The sequence below is a fragment of the Esox lucius genome, chromosome 21 (assembly GCF_011004845.1).
Source record: "Esox lucius isolate fEsoLuc1 chromosome 21, fEsoLuc1.pri, whole genome shotgun sequence".
Classification (NCBI taxonomy): domain Eukaryota; kingdom Metazoa; phylum Chordata; class Actinopteri; order Esociformes; family Esocidae; genus Esox; species Esox lucius.
Window position 1 is genome coordinate 7,323,883 of NC_047589.1, and position 20,716 is coordinate 7,344,598.

General features: G+C 41.3%; 1 protein-coding gene across 10 annotated transcripts in view; it reads right to left on the reverse strand.

The window, feature by feature from the left end:
* The window catches only part of cacnb2a (calcium channel, voltage-dependent, beta 2a), a 132,906-nt gene that overhangs the window by 23,409 nt on the left and 88,781 nt on the right, over positions 1-20,716 (reverse strand). For all 10 annotated transcript variants that reach the window (XM_010905755.4, XM_020044480.3, XM_020044479.3 and 7 more), the window contains 3 exons: positions 19,831-19,950; positions 2,730-2,852; positions 1,286-1,422 (listed from right to left, as the gene is read on the reverse strand). In XM_010905755.4, the coding sequence (XP_010904057.2) occupies positions 1,286-1,422; positions 2,730-2,852; positions 19,831-19,950 (380 nt within the window). The remainder of the gene's footprint in view (positions 1-1,285; positions 1,423-2,729; positions 2,853-19,830; positions 19,951-20,716) is intronic.

A 20,716-nucleotide genomic window follows, 5' to 3' on the forward strand; every position in this document is an offset into this window, starting at 1 on the left:
GATTACATACATACCCACCCATATCCGGATTTAAATACACGCAGGATTCAACATTGATGATGGCCCAAGTACACAAACATAGTCACGGGCCAGTGCTCATTTCCCCATTTAAATTCAAAGTATCGTATTAAAACATGTGCTTGTCATCTTTGTCACTCCTCCCACTTAAGTCTTTGCTTGTTCTTGCATGAAAATGTGTCGATGTGGTATGGTACCGGTGTCGTCTTTTTGACCAATCATAGTCCATTCTAGAGCAGGACCCAAACAGGCAAAGCGAATGTGATAATTTTTGATTTTGTGGAAAGAACTGTTTCCTTGGGTCGAAAACAATAAAGGCAAGAGACACATGTACTACTGTACATGTTGTTCATTCCCGATGAAAGACAACAAGGCAGGGTCATTTTAAAAGGGAATGAACAACTACCTGAAAACATGCTCTTAAGTCACTGCAGCTTGTGGCGTGTATTGGGGCCAAACGGGCTGCTGACAACCCCGCTGATGCACCAATGAACCTTTGCCTGCTCCGAATGAATAAGGTGGCGCGTAGCCAAATTGAAAAATGGATTACGACCGCCAATCATGTTGTGAAATGGGAGAAACCATTCACGGGCCAACATCTTTGACATAGTCCGTGAATACAGATAAAGAAACCTTACGGACATGGCTTGTCGACAATAAGGGTCATGCTAACTACGCCTGTCTATGCGCTTAAAAGCAGATACACACAAGAAGTCTGCAAACCAACAACCTTGATAATAAAAAAAGATAGTTAATATATTTATGGTTACATAAATACGGCGTAATAGACATTCAGTCATACAGGTGGGGCAGTCATGTTTTAGATTCCACATTAAATGCACATATCTTCATGAAAAGATGGTAATTATATTTATAGTAATATTTTGATGAGTATTTATTAAAAAGTATTTATGTAAACAGTAACTGCTTGTATCAGCTCATGTCTCACATCACATGCAAGTGTGTGGTAAAAATCTATATTCTGATGAATTGATATTTACAAACAATACTTTTACATACAATAAATTGTTTTGTGGGTATTTTTCCAGTTTTGGCCAGTAAAAATCAGTCCGGGCCAGTAGATTTCATATAGGGCTTTGGACCCTGATATGCATACCTACATTCTCCCTCTTTCTCACACACACACACACACGCACACACACACATATCTTAAGTGTTGGCAATTGTTGGAAATACTGACTGGGGCAAGGCACAGGTCAGTTTCCATGGTGACTACAGTGAGCTGGGGGTGGGGGTTGGTACGTACCTAGAGTGGAATTTGCCCTGTTTGGCTCTCTGCTCGTGTTGTATCCGAGTGTTCTCGATCTTCACTGGACTAGGGATGAAACCAATTTCACAGCCTTCCTTCACCAGGCGCCCTATCCACCAGTCATTGTTAAACTTCTACAGGGGGACGGACATGGAAGGGGTTATACAAGTGTCCTCATCATCATCAATATCATCTGTCTTTTAATAATCATCAACAACCCCAACACATTAGAATCATAATAATCCTCCCTATTCCTCCTCAATCATCATCACCCTATTCCTCCTCAATCATCACCCTACTCCTCCTCCATCATCACCCTATTCCTCCTCTTCCATCATCACCCTATTCCTCCTCCTCCATCATCACTCTATTCCTCCTCCTCCATCATCATCCTACTCCTCCTCCATCATCACCCTACTCCTCCTCCATCATCATCACCCTACTCCTCCATCATCCTCACCCACTTCCTCCTCCTCCATCATCACCCTATTCCTCCTCCATCATCCTCATCATCACCCTATTCCTCCTGCATCATCATCATCATCATCATCATCATCCTATTCCTCCTCCATCATCATCATCCTATTCCTCCTCCATCATCATCACCATCACCCTATTCCTCCTCCATCATCATCATCATCCTACTCCTCCTCCATCATCATCATCATCATCATCACCCTATTCCTCCTCCATCATCATCCTACTCCTCCTCCATCATCATCACCCTATTCCTCCTCCATCATCCTCACCCTCTTCCTCCTCCTCCATCATCACCCTATTCCTCCTCCATCATCCTCATCATCACCCTATTCCTCCTGCATCATCATCATCATCATCCTATTCCTCCTCCATCATCATCACCATCACCCTATTCCTCCTCCATCATCATCATCATCATCATCCTACTCCTCCTCCATCATCATCATCATCATCATCACCCTATTCCTCCTCCATCATCATCCTACTCCTCCTCCATCATCATCACCCTACTCCTCCATCATCCTCACCCTCTTCCTCCTCCTCCATCATCACCCTATTCCTCCTCCATCATCCTCATCATCACCCTATTCCTCCTGCATCATCATCATCATCATCCTATTCGTCCTCCATCACCATCATCATCATCCTATTCCTCCTCCATCATCATCATCCTATTCCTCCTCCATCATCATCATCACCCTATTCCTCCTCCATCATCATCATCATCATCACCCTATTCCTCCTCCATCATCATCACCCTATTCCTCCTCCATCATCATCATCACCCTATTCCTCCTCCATCATTATCATCATCATCACCCTATTCCTCCTCCATCATCATCACCCTATTCCTCCTCCATCATCATCATCACCCTATTCCTCCTCCATCATCATCATCACCCTATTCCTCCTCCATCATCATCATCCTCAACCTCATCATCATAGTTGTGTGACCACTGACCTCTTTGACATGAAGGAAGTCTTTAGCCTCAAAGGAGATTGCCATGCCCGGCACAGGGACGTCGTCCTCAACGGTGGCGCAGTAGTTGACATTTGTGCGAACAGCAAATGCCACAGGTTTTGTCTGCCAATGAAAAGGGAGAGGAGCGACGGAACAATTTGGGTTACACAAAGACATGATAATGTTATGTTCCCTTTTTGGTTGATAACAACAGGGGAAACACACTTATGAGCATGAGAGCACGATTCCCTTAATGTAACACCTCATTCCCTCCCTCAAGAAAACTGAGGTTATATACATTTCACAACATGTTCTCTGAAGTACAGCCTTTGTGAAGGGAAGCAAAAACGGATCTAGAAGGAAGGTCCTACAACTGTGCACCCTATGACTTGTGTAGCTGATCACCGGTACTTCATTCCTGCCCCGAAATACACTACAGATTTGACTTCACAGAGGTTTTCCACAGGAAACAAATCGGATTTGTGTGGACTACGGGAAACAGCAACGTTCGCTTTGTGGATTTAACTCTACCAGGCAAATTTTATATATTTTTGTATAGAATCTCCAGCTGAGAAGAGAGTAGAGCTATCTGTGGGACTGTTTCCGTAGCTGTCGGGTAAAGTGTAAAAATAACTCCAGTCAGATGCTTCCCGGAAGGCAAGCTGTGAGTCAGCCACACTCGTGCCTCTCTTCATGAATGAGCCCGCTATTGTACTTATCGGTCCCCAATGAGACCTTATTCCCTATTCAGTGCGTTAATTTCGACCCTGTGAACCCCAAGATGTGTTCAAAAGTCGTGCATTTGAAAAGGTATAGGGTGCCATTTGGAACGGTGTCAGTCTGTCCCCTCCTCCGCCTGCTAAAGGCTACACAGCCTGGATGCCACTCAATTACAGAAGAGCACTATGGTAATATGGGGATTAGAGTCTTGGGTTTTCATAACTAAGCGTGTTATTTGTGTGCTCCTGACTAAGGGGCAATGAGCCAACTGCACTCATACAAATAGTTGGTAAAGGGAATCCGTACAATGGCTGGGTTAATGGCATTTTTAATAATCCCAAAGTGTCCCAAATCGCACCATATTTCCTCTATAGTGCACTAGTTTTAAACAACCCTTCCAGGGCACTGGTCATAAATAGTGCGTTCCACAGGGAATGAGGGGCCTTTTGGGATGACGCGGTACTACATGACAATTAATCCTAATACAGTGTTTACTATTTCCTCTTTGGGCTTGATACACTGTAAGCGCTTTACGACGCAGCCAGATCGATCCATTCGAGGAAAATGCAACTTTGTCAAACTCTGCTAATCTTTTCAGTCAAGAACAGAGGGAGTAACTTCTTGGGCAAATCCTGAATGATCGCAGTAAGGAATTACACTTTCTGCGAAAAAGGATTACAACAATAACAACTTTTAAATTGGTCACCGATAAGAGAGAAAAGGCAGAAGAAAACATGCAAAGTCGTAACATGATCATGGCCGTAAATGAACATCCTTTCTATAACATTTTGCATTATAACTCTTTTATACTGTACTAAGCCTTAAATGCTCATTGGACGTTATAGTAATCTGCTCTGAGTCTGGCTGTGGCAGTCGGTGACATGGACGTGGCCCCTGTCAGGATTACAATTCCTCTGCCTGTAATAGTGTGACGAAGTGTCTCGGCGGTGGACGGCCGATTGAGAGCCAAATGCACAGTGACTCAATCCATGGTGGCCTCTCTGAACCGTGTGCTGAACGTTTACTTGGAGATGATAAAGAGAGGAAGGTGGACATGGCTGGCTTAGCTCACCACTAGCCCGAATAATACACAAGAGATGTACAGAACAAACGTGAAGAATAAACCCTTGAAAAATTATAAGCAAATGCCAAAGGACAACAGGCAGGTTTTTGCAAAAGGATCAATATCGGGCATATAACTGGAGCCTGGCTTATAATGCCAAGAATACCATACACATGATCATGGAAAGCACTAGGCATAATAAACCCACAGAATTTGCAACAGCTATTATGAATCCTCCTCAGAGAGGAACGGGCAGGAAGAACACTTACCGCATTCCTCTTTTCGGCTTGTAGGTTGGGCTTCTGTGTAAGCACTTTGTGACAACTGCTGATGTAAAAGGGGCTTTGTAAAATAAATGTGATTGAATGATTTATTGATTCAGGGATTCACTTGGAGAGTGTAATTCTTCCAAGTCACCTTCAGCCTTCACCCAGCTAATGGGAGCGTCTCATTAATGACCTCCATTATACTGATTGGCTGCAAGAGTGGATCCACAGGAGTTTCAGCAACCCTATAGATGACCAAAGATAGGCTCTCAATGCCAGCCAATTATTGTCATGTGTTCCATCAGCAGTCAGACGCTGCTTTACAAAATGACCATACAGGTGCGAAACGACAGTCTGGAACCGGAAAGAAACAAAACAAATACACATCATCGTAATCCTATCTGACGTGCTCAGCAGGAGAGTACAGCACAGTCTAGGAAAGAAAGGAGCTGAACGCGCATGTGTGTGTCAACATCATTAAAGTGAATGTGCTGAACCTGACTTGTGGTGAACACAGTACCAAGACCCGAGGAGTCGGCGTCCTTGGCTGAGTGTCTTTAAAGCTGCATGGGTGCCGTGCTGAGGTGTGTTGAGGTGTTCGGTTCAGCGAACATGTACTGCATCCCAAATGGCACCCTATTCTCCATTTAGTGCACTGCTTTAGGAAGGAGCCCTGTGTGGTATAATGAGAGGAAGCGCACTGTGAAAGCAATGCATTTAGAAGGCAGGCAGGTAGCGTGTGAGGTCTGAGGAGAGCTGGGACTGACTCGCTCGCGCTTCACCGCTTCTTTCCCTCCGGTCTTTCGGCGATCAACTACATGGTTTTCTCCCCTCCTGTCTGTCAGACTGCTACTCAAATCCTCTTTAAGTAACACAAGAAGGCCTTTATTAGACATTCAATATTGACTAAACCAGAAAAGATGGGTTTGGGGTGGAATTTGGAGGTGAAAATGGAATGAAGTGTGCTGGGGAGGGGGAAGAGAGAGACAGGAGGAGGTTGAAGGAGAGGAGGAAGCAAGACAATAGGTTAGAGGTTCCATGCAGCTCAGCTGGTATAGTGTTGCGTTTGCAATGGCAGGATCGTGAGTTCAAATCACACCAAACTCTACCAAAATCAAATACAACTTAATTACTGTAATTCACACCAAACACTACCAACATCAAATGCAACTCAATTACTGTAATTCACACTGAACAATACCAAAATCTAATGCAACTAAATTACTGTAATACATACTAAACACTACTAACATTTAATGCAACTCAATTACTACAATTCACACCGAACACTACCAAAATCTATGCAACTCAATTGCTGTAATCTGGACACAACTGTCTGTGGCATGACTTTTGTAGAAATGACAGAGGGAGGAAAGGTTGAGAGTTATGATTTGGAGAATAGACAATGGAATAGAGACAGAGGAGAGAGAGAGAGAGAGAGAGAGAGAGAGAGAGAGAAAAAGGAAAAAGAGATGACAGGTGGAGCCAGATCTTTAACGGCGGAACCCTGGCGCGCTGTGCTTTGGTCGACAGCCAATTAACACTCCAGAGGACTCTTTCTCCCTTTCTTTGTCTCTCCCTCTCTATCTCTCCCCATTTCATGCAAAATGAATTCATATCCTGAAGCCTTCTCGGTATTCGTACTGACAGTGTTATTAGACGCCTGGCCTCTGCGTTACTCCTCCTGTCAGGGAACTTGTAATCTGGCAGAGGTTGTTGCGTTAGCAGGCCACTGTGGAGCTTGAAAACAAATCAAGATTCTTGTATAGTTTCACCTTGAGCAAAGGTTTCAGGTGATTCTGAAGGCAATTGTAAAGCCATAATGTGAGCAGAGCTTGGAAGTGTGAGTCTATAAAAACATATTTTAATGCGCTTCAGTAAGGTCCCCCTAACCTTCATTAATCCTGTACCAATTTTTTTGGTTTGTCCTATCCATGAACGGAGCCACATGGCCATTTCATCACTGCCTATGCATAATGAAATAGATAATGTGGACAGTTCGGTAATGTCCAGAAGTTGTAATATTTCACATTGATATTGTCCATGGTCTGGTGACAGGGACTGATTGTTGGGGCTATATCTGGGACTGCCCTAGTCCTATTAGAATACTTTAAACCATAGCCTACTTTAAACCAGATCATACTTTAAACCATCCGTCTTTCTCTGTCCCTTTCCCTCTGTTTCTCTCTGTCCCTTTGAACTTTCTGTTTCTCACTGTCCTTTTACCAGAGATAACATGAAGTCACAATATAACATTGTTATGCAACAACAATGAGTAGAAGTACAGCCAAGAGAAAAAAGACACATATGATAATAATAATCATAAATGACAGTGGCACACAACAGGTTTGTTGTTTATCAGACATTCTCCCTTATTTTGTGGTAGACTACAGTACAACATAGAGTGACAGACTACAGTACAACATAGAGTGACAGACTACAGTACAACATAGAGTGGTAGACTACAGTACAATATAGAGTGACAGACTACAGTACAACATAGAGTAACAGACTACAATACAACATAGAGTTACAGACTACAGTACAACATAGAGTGACAGACTACAGTACAACATAGAGTGGTAGACTACAGTACAATATAGAGTGACAGACTACAGTACAACATAGAGTAACAGACTACAGTACAACATAGAGTTACAGACTACAGTACAACATAGAGTGACAGACTACAGTACAACATAGAGTGGTAGACTACAGTACAATATAGAGTGACAGACTACAGTACAACATAGAGTGACAGACTACAGTACAACATAGAGTTATAGACTACAGTACAACATAGAGTGACAGACTATAGTACAACATAGAGTGACAGACTACAGTACAACATAGAGTGGTAGACTACAGTACAACATAGAGTGACAGACTACAGTACAACATAGAGTGGTAGACTACAGTACAATATAGAGTGACATACTACAGTACAACATAGAGTTACAGACTACAGTACAACATAGAGTGGTAGACTACAGTACAATATAGAGTGACATACTACAGTACAACATAGAGTTATAGACTACAGTACAACATAGAGTGACAGACTACAGTACAACATAGAGTTACAGACTACAGTACAACATAGAGTGGTGGACTACAGGTGTCTTAATGTCTTTAGGGAGGTCTTTCGAATCTTAAACAATGTTAAAACATTTTGGGAAATTACTCTGACTGATTGCTTTTTCGTCAGTAAATGTTGCTCAGGTTCTCCTATGGTGCAGTGGTGGCACTGGTTTCTCTCAACAGGAAGCCAGATTATCCTGTGTCTTCCTTTCTCAAAGGCAAGATGGTGCTCACTGACCCAATGCTTCGTTATGTTTTCTCTATGGTTTTGTAATAATGGTCAGTTGGTTTTCCATGTTGTTTAGGGACAGATAGCACTGCTTTTTTCTTTGTGCTTGTTTTTTCCAACCAATAATGTAAATTTCTTATTACCTTTTTTTGATTTGGATACTTCTGATTGATTGGATGTTCTGGTCCTGAGGTTTCAGCGGGTTAGTAGAACAGGTTTGTGAACTCAGCCTGAGGACCAGTTGGTCACTGTATTTTAGATGTTTCCAAAACATAATCCCTTTTTTTTGTTTTATTATTAGTGGATACTGGCCCAATTCTACCTTGCATGCATTGTTTTATAGTTTTCCTCTGGACGTATAAGAAAATCTTCTAGATCTCTGCATGCAGGGTTTCATTGGGGTGAGTCTCCCACTTTGCAAGTGCACCCCAAATCCTGATGACATAGAGAGTGCATACATATACATATATACATATTACAGTCAAATCTTAATAGGTATTTCAATCTTAATTTTTTTTTATTTCGTAGAATGCCCTGCATAGAATGCTATTTCTATCAATTAATTCAGGGACTCATTTAGGTGTCCAGCTTATTTGTAAATCTAAATAGTTGTGTGTGTAGTACTCTGTTTTGCACAGATTCAGAACTTTGGTTTAATTCCCTGAGATCTGAATCTTTTCTGGAAAATTATTTTCGAGATTATTGTCAGGGCCCAGGACTAGTAGTATTGCTCTAGCTGTAAAACAAGTGCCTTGGGTGACAACAAAATGAACCCTATTCTTACAACAAACCACAATAACGATATTGGCAAAGCAAGAACGGATCAATGTGTCAGCCTTGAAACCTACACAGACCTGTGCGCCATAGCCAGTCACAGCTCCATTAGGGCTCTAGGCAAATAAGCCATTTGCCACATGGGTCATCTCAGTCAGTGAACTGTGTGTTTACATGCAGTAGCGAAAGAGCAAATATATAAGTACTGCGAGAGTCTCGCAAATATAGATCATTTCCTAAAAAGCATTTTCAAAGACACAAAATTACCCTGATTGTTTTACAGCAAATTTGTAAGTACAGCAGGAGTCCTGCTATTGGGAACATATCAGTCCTGATCATACAACTATTGAGCTAAGCTCTCTCACTCCGTTGGTAGTGCATAGTAACATGCAGTACGCAAGAACATCAACTTGCCCGGAGTGATTAATCAAAATGTACGGGGTAAAAGTAAAAAAAAAAAAAACTGTCATCCTTTTCATCTGGCTGTCAAATTTATATAACACCAAATCTGGTCACAATGCTCCACAGGTTTAGTTTGTAGGGCACTCTTACAGGCCAAAACAACGCTCAAATAGCGACAATAACCTATTTGGTATTTCAGTCTGAAAATGCAACTTTTGTTTACAGTCTCAGTGTTTATTGTATTTGCGTACTGAAAGTTGCAAAGAAAAAAGAAAAATCCACACAGGAAAGCATTAGTGGCAAAATTGGTTATGAGTCCTTTATTCCAAATCTCAGGAAAATAGCCAACATTCAATTTCAGATTTGTCACGGATGCGATTAGTTTCTGATGTTGTACTTTCAAGTGTGGTTGCAAATAATGATTTAAAATGATTAGTTCATATAGCTCCATTTCAGATCGTCAGTTCTTCTTGAATTTATTTGTAAAGTGAGTTCCAATGATTGCAGAATGTATCCTTGCTGAGGCAACTCACTCAGACCTTTTATGCCTCTCTCCCAAGTGGTTAGGACCTCACATTGATGGACTCCTTGATTAGGCAAGGTTGTTTTCGGGTATGCTCTTTGCTTGTTTGTCCCATCTGTAAGATTTAGGGATGTTATACAGCTTACAGGCCTTTGTATGTGTTTCAATTAAAGTAAGTTTTCCTTGGAGGAATACTGCATTTTGGCTGTGATTAGACAAATGTATCAGTGGTTTCACTCATAATGCATTGAGAGAGTAAGGGTCTATAGCCCTATAATCAACTGTGGTACTACCATATGGATAGCATGGAGAATCAGAAGTTGGTACATAGTACAGATGGTGTAGCTTGAGAAAAATATTACTGTGCGAGGGGATTTTGAGAGGGGAAATGTGATTGATTGTTTTAATTGTTTTTAGAGTTTGTATTGAATCATGAATGTATGAATTATACCAAATAATTAACCCCCCTATGTATCTGCCCTGTTTAATACCTTTTGTTCTTTTGTGACTGAACAATCACGTCTCTGTAATTACAGGGACATTGTATAGTGCTGTTGGCTCTGCACCAACTTTCAGTCAATATTATAACATCCATCTCATTTATGACTTCAATAAACTCTGGGTCTTAACTTTTCATGCCAAAGGCAGAGGAGTAGATTCCATGAACTGATGTTGAAAGATCCCATTCAATAATGTGTTATTTTCAGTAAAAAAAAATGAACAAACTGATACAAATTTGAGCTTTCAGTCAATGGAAAATAATGAAATAAATTACAACATTTATACAGTGTTAAGATACAGTAAAAAGTATCTAATTCTCTCTTAACCCGTCTGCTTACTGGTTAAGTAGAAGTCTGTACAGGTTGATAATATCATCTGATGTAGAATCTGTTTGATCTCCCCTAGTTTTAAAGTTGGTGGGTTGGTGAAAGATGGGAGATGTCTCTCCCCCTTTATCTCTGCCTCTGTCTGTCTCCTCCTCCCTGTCTCTCTCTGTCTGTCTCCTCCTCCCTGTCTCTCTCTGTCTGTCTCCTCCTCCCTGTCTCTCTCTGTCTGTCTCCTCCTCCCTGTCTCTCTCTGTCTGTCTGTCTCCTCCTCCCTGTCTCTCTCTGTTTGTACTCTGACTTCAGCGTATCCAGTGTGTGGTTGCTTGTCTGTCGTGTTTACGCCACTCTTGCTCTCTCTCAATTGTTCAGTTGCTCTCCCCCTGTTTCTCTCTCTCTCTCTGTCCATTTCTGTCTCGCTCTCCCCAGTCTCTCTTTCCCCCTCTGTCTCTCCCTCTACCTCCACCCCCCACATCTCTGTCTGGCTCTCTATGGTTGTGTGTGTGGTTTCATCAGGCTTAAGTGTGTTTATCTCGGCTTTGAGACACTGCCGTAGGAGGAGCAACCCGTAGAGTCCACCAGTGCTGTTTGGTCAGATGGAGCGAATGACTCAAGGGCCCATAAGGGGCTATTGATTTCAGAGACCAGAGACCACACGGGGATACAGCATCTCTAAGACTAAATACACAGAAACACACCAGACTCCCCTAATTTAACAAGCAGGGCAATGCTTGCACTTTCAATGGAAGAAGTTGGATTCCGCAGTATATGAGGCATATACTTGGTCTGTGAAATTGTTTGGCCTTTTAATGAGTTAAATTGAACCATCATGTTTTCTCAGCACTCTGACTATGTAACACACATTCTGGGCACTTACTGTCTTTTCGCTGTGATCTTTAAATGATGACTTTAAACACTTTGTCATTGGATAAATGTCGCCTCTGAGATGTGTCCTACTCAATCAGCTGCTTGAGATGTATTTTACTCCTGGGTTGCCGCACAATGACACCCTATTCCCTATAAAATGCACAACCTTTGACCAGGGCACCATAGGGTACCCATTGAACTTTGGTGAGACGTAGTGCACTCTATAGGGAATAGGGTGCCATTTGGGATGACCCACGAGGTCGGTGTGACTGTAATGAGGTAATCAGGCTGGCAGCTAGCCGGATGTTTCTTCGCTCACTAATTAAAAAGATAAGTCGCTAGCAGAAACCTGGCATGGATTACCACAGCCATTTTACATGATAGACGAGCTGTACGAATACCTGCTCAATTAACTGGCCTTTCGCCAGATAGAGAGAGGAGAGAGACGACAGAGAGAAAAGCGTGAGAAGAGAGCGGGCCTAGGTCAGGGGAAGTGCAGCCTCAATGACTGTAATGGTTTATAAGGCGGTTATTCACAAGCACCTGCCCAGTGCACCGCTAATGTGTTATATACCGTAAACACTTACAGTACAAAAGCACCAAAGGTCTGGAGCATATGTGCCTTGCTTCAGTGCTCACTCGTCTGTGTCTAGGGCGGAGTCCTAAATGGCATCATTTTGCCTATAGTGCACTGATATTGACTGGTGGACAGTGTCCCATTTGAAACCAGGCTCTGTCTAGGACACTTCTGGATGGAGAGAGCTTCTAAGAACAAGAAGTGCTTCCAATACAGCTTGATCACTGTTAGAGTTCTTTTAATGTGTTTTTGCTTTCAACGTTCTCCAGGGAATAGATGAGGCAGTTGTTTAGGAACCAAGCAGCACTGCATTCATCTGTAACTCAACCGATGGTTCCACAAAAGTACTTCTCCCAAGAAAACATAGGGGTTCTTAAGAAGGTTCAGACACCAGGGATGGAGAACAATGCAATTCCCAAAATGTAAACGTTTTCCTGAAATGTACTTATGGAAGCCCTAGGAATTTGGGGAACATTACAGAAATGTTTCAGTGCTATCCTGAAGTTTAATATTGCTGTTTGAGAGGAGGTCTTGTTTTTCTCTCAGATAGAGCCGTTGTTCTGAGACATTTTATGGTCCGGTATGGTAACATTTCTAGTGTTTATTCAAGAGTTACCAGTAATACACAGGTGAATGGCACTAAATTCTGTGAGTGCAAAGTTAACATATACAATTGTTTTAAGAATAATTTATATGTATTGTTCTATGGAGTTGTAGGACCTATGTAGCTTTCCCAAAAGATTAATGGAAAATTATTTTAACAATTAAAGTGTCTTTAGCGTTGCTGTGCATAAAAGCTTATTCTACAAAATGTACCATGCCTTTGATAAAATGGGGGGGGAAATTACCTTTTGTTTAATTATGTACAACTTTGCCTATTTTGTATCCAAAAGCTCATTTTTATTTTATTATCTTGTTTAGGGAAATATGTTGTCCATTTCCCCACAGCATACTGTGCTTACTCTTACCATCATAAAAGCACCTTCAAAAGCACCTCCTAGTTACAGAGATTCTACTGAATACAGAACATAGTTTTATTATTTTTTAGCTCAAACTGGTGCATGAAAAAGGCATTTCTTTGTAATTGCACCTGATGAGGGTGATTTTCCACTGACTCCTTGGCTTATCTTTTGTTTGATAGCATGGCGTGTGGGTGTCTTACAGCAAAACTAAACACTTCCATGTGTTCCAAAAACTCTCCTGATTCAAATGGTGTTACGTATGAGTTGGTAGCTCCAAACACTTGGCCATGGCGATTGTCTATGGGACAAATGCCATTGACAACTCAGCTATATTTAATGCTCTGTGTGACTGAGTGGAGAATGGTGCTGACCAGCGCGTTCCCCTGGCTCCCCTCTTCCCATTGATGTATACCACGCGTTTGTGTCACCAACGGTTTGATATTAGCAGACGTCTAAGTGACGTCTTTCTAATCAGGGAACCCAACCTCAGCAAAAAGACTGCGTATGACTCATTCTGGTAATAATAATAATACCTTTTATTTGGGGCATGCTTTTTAAAACACTCAAGGACATCTTACATAAAAATGGGTCTATATAAGCAAGTTAATTAACAGGGGATAAATCAAACAAATACACAGGGCAAAGATGGAAAAGGCTAAAGGTTATAGGCAGTATAGAATAGATGTGTTTTCAGGAGTGTTGTGAATGAGGTTACTGTGTCGGCCTGTCGTACGTGAGGGGGGAGTGCATTCCAGAATCTGGGTACAGAGCAGCTAAAAACATTGCCTCCCATGGTGGAGAAGCGGAATGGGAGGGTAACAAGGAGACCAGTAGAGGAAGAACATAGGAAGTGGAAGGTGGCACAGAGTGGGAGGAGGTCAGAGCGGTAGGTGGGTGCCAGGTTGGGGAGGGTTTTAAATGTGAGCAGGGAAGTCTTGAATGTGATCCGATATCTCTCATCTAATTTCAGCATTTTCTTACCATGGTAGGATCAGGTATATTGAGTTGGCATGCGGTAGATTGCGTCAATCTGTGATTACACAATTCCAAAGCATGGGGGAGCTAGAACGCTGAAAATGCTACTAATGCTACTGTTCCGAACCATAGCCGCACACAATGTTTACAATGCTCCTAACATTTCAGCTCCTAACATAACAGGTTTAATTTAAAAGTGAACTTTTCCAGTTGCGCCTTCATCACTGCTATAATTACAATGTGCTTTTATAAAGAAACACTAATAGTCTACACAGAAATAAATACTATTTGTTTAAACACTTGAATTATATTAAGAAATAATTTAAAACAAAGCACAGCTATTTGCTTAGATCATGGTTTTGATGTAGAGTATGGTAGAAGAACTCATCTTATGACAGTAGGCTACTGTATACTCTCCTAATTGGTCAGACTACCTTTAAATTTAACTTCCTGTTTTTTTTTTTTTCGTTCTACAACGCTGAATAAAGCTTGAGAATGAGAGTTCAGTTGTTAGAGAAACAAAATTATTATATCCTCATTATAACTGGCTTTTCTACTCAAAGGTACTGGAAAGGAAGATAGTCAGAACCTCAGATTGAAGTTGAACAATGCGGATTCCGTCCTGGTCGCGGAACAACCGACCAGCTCTTTACTCTTGCAAGGATCCTGGAGGGGGCCATCCTGTCTACATGTGTTTTGTGGATCTGGAGAAGGTGTATGACCGGGTCCCCCGAGAGATACTGTGGGAGGTGCTGTGGGAGTATGGGGTGAGGAGGTCCCTTTTGAGGGCTATCCAATCCCTGTATGTCCAAAGTGAGAGCTGTGTTCGGGTTCTCTGGAGTAAGTCAGACTCGTTCCAGGTGGGGGTTGGCCTCCGCCAAAGCTGCGCTTTGTCACCAATCCTGTTTGTAACTTTTATGGACAGGATATCGAGGCGTAGTCGGGGTGGGGAGGGGTTGCAGTTCGGGATTGAGAGGGGTTGCAGTTCGGTGGGCTGAGGATCTCATTGCTGCTTTTTGCGGATGATGTGGTCCTGATGGCATCATCGGTCTGTGACCTTCAGCACTCACTGGAACGGTTTGCAGCCGAGTGCGAAGCGGTTGGGATGAGGATTAGCACCTCTAAATCTGAGGCCATGGTTCTCAGCCGGAAACCGATGGAATGCCTCCTCCAGGTAGGGAATGATGCGTTACCCCAAGTAAAGGAGTTCAAGTATCTCGGGGTCTTGTTCGTGAGTGAGTGAGGGGACAATGGAGCAGGAGATTGGCCGAAGAATTGGAACAGCGGGGGCAGTATTGCATTCACTTTAACGCACTGTTGTGACGAACAGAGAGCTGAGCCATAAGGCAAAGCTCTCGATATAACGGTCAATTTTCGTTCCTACCCTCACCTATGGTCATGAAGGCTGGGTCATGACTGAAAGAACTAGATCGCGAGTACAAGTGGCTGAAATGGGTTTTCTCAGGAGGGTGGCTGGCTTCTCCCTTAGGGATAGGGTGAGAAGCTCAATCATCCGTGAGGAACTCAGGGTAGAGCCGCTGCTCCTTTGCATCGGATATCTGGTAAGGATGCTCCCAGGACGTCTCCCTAGGGAAGTGTTTGGTTAATTTTGACATTTAACCAAATACAGGATTTACACTAGTCTAGAACCGCCAGGACTTTCAGACCCACAATATCCATGTGGTTAAGCATTGTTAGCATTTAATAGTCTTTTTGATGGTTTCAAATGTCAAATAAATTTGAGGAATTAAATAGTTTGTTTGAATTTCAGGACTTATGATAAGAATATGAAAAAAACTACAGCATTTATTAAATTAAATTAAATTAAAATACACCACACATAGGTTCTTCAGAATGAATCCAATAGGGTTGTTTTATTTTTAAAATATTTTGATGTTCACAGGAGCTGCTAAGAGGGTGCTATCTTGATGCATGGAGGTGCTGACATGAATGGCTATAATGAGCGCTGATGTGAGCTGCCCAGCTTACTTAAAATTCAATGCCATAACTGTTGCTACTTCTATAGGAGAAAACAAAACGAGATTTCACAATCTCAAACATCTAGACCTTATACTCAAGAACTCAGAGACAAAATCAGCACCAACGACAGAAAATGCAGTTAAACGGCATAAACGGTTTTAAGAGCCTGCACTCCACTCTAATTTAAACCTATATAATCTATTCCAATACGAGAATTGTGAATGTTGTATTTCTCAGGAACTATGCAATACATCATGTGGAGTTTATTTAGGCTCTAGGTCAAATTGGCCAATACATTTCTTCAAATAAAGGTCTGATAGTCATGAATGACTGCCTTTTGCAACTCTGTTTTCGCACAACACTCGAATGATTAAACAACATAATAGCATACGGAATACAGACTGCACATAATGTAGACATTTTAACAACAACAAATAACTAAATTGCATGAAGTCCAGGCCTATAATTTGTATTTGTCAAATGATTTATTAAATACAAGAACAAAATATATAGCGTTTCCGATACACACGGCCTATCGGCTGCCAAGAAAAAAAGCCTTATCACCATGCAGCCAAAAATAAACAAAATATATAACATTTAAATGCGCTACATTGCAAATAATGTGCTTTTAATTATTAAGTGCTTTGCAGTTAACCAACTAATAAAATGCACAAACACAGAAAGGCTAAAGAATAGTAACGCAATTTTTCTCAAATTTCTTCACACAAACAGATAAATATACAAATCTGTCTACTGTATTTAACACTGGTTTTTAATTAAGGTAAATGCACACATCTAAAACAAATCTCAAAATTGAAAACTATTTCTGGTAAGACAGTACGCAGGCAGGCGCAAATCACTCTTAATGGGCGACAACACCAGATAAAGGATCATGCTCCTTGTGCTTGAAAGTTAATTAACTTAACAATGAGAATGAAGTGTTATGTTGATGACATTGTTGATCAATGTTGATCACACGCAGCGGGACAAAATCTGTTTTCTCTCTAAACTTAGTATTGCAATCTTATTCATGAAAGTCCTTTTTTTATTAGGAGAGAAACAAAATATGAAACATATAATCTGTCTGAATAGGCCTATATGAAATTTCTCCTGAATAGGCCTATATGAAGATGATCCAGCTTCCTATGTAATTCATTAAAGGTATCACTGTAATTAATTGGTATCACTAATAATGTAATTAATTGGTATCACTGTAAACAAAATAAAAATGATATCCTTGACTGTTTCAAAACTCTTTGATATTAGGTTAGCTTTATACCGGTATTGACGATAACTGTGATATTAAAAAGAAATTATATTAATATCATGTTAATAATACACATATGATAACATCGTATTGACGACGCAAAACTGAAGTTGTATTTTTCCAAAACCCCTGTCGGTTTTTCAATACCTTATTCATGTCATTTATAGACAAACGATGGCCATTAACATTTTTTATTTTATGTTTTAAAAAGACACAATTGAGGATTTTAGTGATGAAGAATGTAAGGAACTTGTTGGATAGTTCAGGGGAGGGGACAGCAGGGAGGTTCACAGGGGGCTCAAGGAGACGGTTGACTGTGGAAAAGAGGACATTTGGAGTGTAGAAGGATGTTTTAGCAGCTGAGAGATTTTTAGAGGTGAATAAGTGATCTCTGTATGCTTGGGAGTGGATTTCAAGACCAGTTCTTTTGTATAAGCGTTCAAGTTGACGTCCAGTGGCTTTTTATTGACGTAGCTCAGGGTTGTACCAGGGAGCAGTATGACTGAAGGACACTGAGCGGGTTTTGAGGGGAGCAAGGGTATCAAGGGAGGAGGACAGGCAGACGTTGTAATGGGTGGTGAGTTCAGAGGGGGACAGGCAGACAGGAATGGGTTTTGAGATCCATAGGGTTTATGTTCTTTACATTTCTGAATGTGATGTTCCTGGTTGACATGTTGCATGGAAAGGGGGACAATGGTGTCAATTAGAACAGGTTTGTGGTCAGAAATATGGAGATGGCCATCAATAATACTGGCGTGACAGACACCAGTGGAATAAATTAAATCTAATATGTGACCTTTGTTATGAATGGGGAAAGTAACATTCTGTGTGATATCGACAAAATCTGCAGCAAAATTACAACTGGCTATTTTGTCAACATTCCTACAAGACATATATTGGGAGACGTGGCACAGACAGAATTCAGCAATGAAGAAAGTTCAGTTAAAAGTTCAGATGGTTTTGGAGGTCTAGAAATGGTTAAAACGATCAGAGGTTGAGAGCCAATTAGTTTAACTTCTAGATATTCAAATGAGATATGTTGAGGTAAACTGACAGATTTAACTCTTCATGAAACAGTATAGCGACACCACCTCCACGTCCAGAAGTGCGAGGCTGGCTGATGTATGTGTAACCAGTAGGGATTGATTGATTAAGTTTGTAAAACTCATTTGGCTGTTGTCAGCTCTCCGTGAGGCACATTATGTCCAGTTTATTGTCAGTGACCAGTGAGGCTTACAAGTCATTCACCGGTGAGGCTTTGTTAGTGAGAGACCGAATATTAAACCGTGCAAATTTTAAACAGGCTATGCGACTTGTTTGTGTCACAGACTTTATCGCACAAAGCACACGATGCCTGTACCCAGCACTGTGCCGAATGTGCGGAAACAGTACGTTGATTGGACCAAAAAGAACGGATCATGAAACTCTTACATTGTGTGAAGTTTCAACAAGATCCAAGGTGAATATATCTTGGTCGGCGGAAAATGTCACCATAGCAAACAGGACTGGGAGCAGTGTAGCTCTGGGAGTTCAGATGTAGCAGCTCTGCTACTGAGTATTTCAGAGAGGCGCTAGCGTTGATGACCAAGTAGAGAGTAACCCACCAGAGAAATACATGGTTCCACATGATGTCATTGAAAACCCACACAGATGTGGGGCAGACTCTCAGTTAGGCTGAAAGTAGAGAGAGAACACCACGTCTGAGATGAACAGGATCTCAGATTCGCTTCTCCGTTCCGTGCCAGGCCAAGATTGGAGAAGAGGCCCGTGGCGGACAAATTAAGTAGAGAATTACCAGATCAGGTAGGAGATCAGACTAAACTCCCTAGCAATTGTTTGTTTCTTTCAGAAAAGAGAAAGAAAAAGGTACACGCACACACACAACTAATAATGTTTGATATTGCCGGAAAAGGTGAAGCGGCAGCCACTGTGCCAGCATTCCCTCCACTTCCACTGTAATGCATTTACCAAAATGGCTTAGATTGCCAGGTTCGCAAGATTCTGGTGCGGCTAGAACAAACATTTCAGAATCAGGTGACACATAATGACATGACCAAATACAATCATGCCTGCATCATGGCTTTACATTATGGCAAGGAAAAAATTCCCATCTAACAATGAAAGTAATAATCTGCTCTACAACTGGTAGCTTTTTTCTTATACAACGATATACTAAGGTTATGCTACAACAAACAATAAATACGAAATATTTCTAAACAAATCAAATCTAACTAGTTAAAATTATTAAGTTAGTCTTATTAACTTTCCTAAACCTGACTATCATGAATGCAGGTTGTGGATGAATAACAATTCCAAGTGTTGGGACAAGCTGGATTCTTACAGGACATAAACAACTTGGCAAACCGGGTTAATGAGACTTTGGTCTGAAAGAGAGTCCAAATTTGGTCTGTAAAAAAGGAGTTTCCAAACACAGTGGTGTTTGGAAACTAGTAAAACTAAGCCAAATTATGTTTATCATGTTGGCCTCCTGTTAAATTGTCTTTATAAGATTCACCACGGTATAGGTATTCTGTGAAAGCCACAGTAAGAGCAAAGTAGCAATGCAAAATACAGTATACTGTTTGGAGTACCTTGGCCTTCTCAAGCTGTGCCTGAGCCTGTCGCTCTGCCTCTCGTCGCACGGCCTCCTTATCCTCCTCCAGGGACACATCGGAGTCTGATGGACGGCTGGTGTAGGAGTCCGCCGAACCCTGCAGAGTATAAGGAAACACACATAAATGATAGGTACCTGACGGATTAACTCTTCAGACTTCAATATCAAAACAGCCAGAAGGCTGTTTCATAAATAACAGGCGGCATAAGGAGACACAAAACCATTTTTAAACGTTGACTCAAGATGGAACATAAAGATAAAAGAAAAGCATATTGGTTGTTTTTTTTAATCATAAATCTTGTTTGCTCGACAGCTCTGCCCCAAAGGCAGACCTTTTGTGTTTGGTTGTCAAAACAGTGAGGGAGGTAAGCATCTCTTATAAGCCTACCAAAGTCTATGTTTTATATACAGTGAAAGAACTTTTTTTGATCCTATGTTGATTTTGTTTGTTTGCCCACTGAGAAAGAAATGATCAGTCTGTGATTTTAATGGTAAGTTAATTTGAACAGTGACAGACAGAATAACAACAAAAAAATCCATAAAAACGCATCTAAACAAAAGTCATGAATGTATTTGCATTTTAAAGAGTGAAATAAGTATTTGATCCCCTCTCAATTATAAAGATTTCTGGTTCCCAGGTGTCTTTTATACAGCTGAGATAAGGAGCACACTCTTACCTGTATAAAAGACACCTGTCCACAGAAGCAATCAATCAATGAGATTCCAAACTCTCCATGGCCAAGACCAAAGAGCTGTCCAATGTCAGGGAAAAGATTGTAGACCTACACAAGTCTGGAATGGGCTACAAGGCCATCAGCAAGCAGCTTGGTCAGAAGGTGACAACAGTTGGTGCGATTATTCGC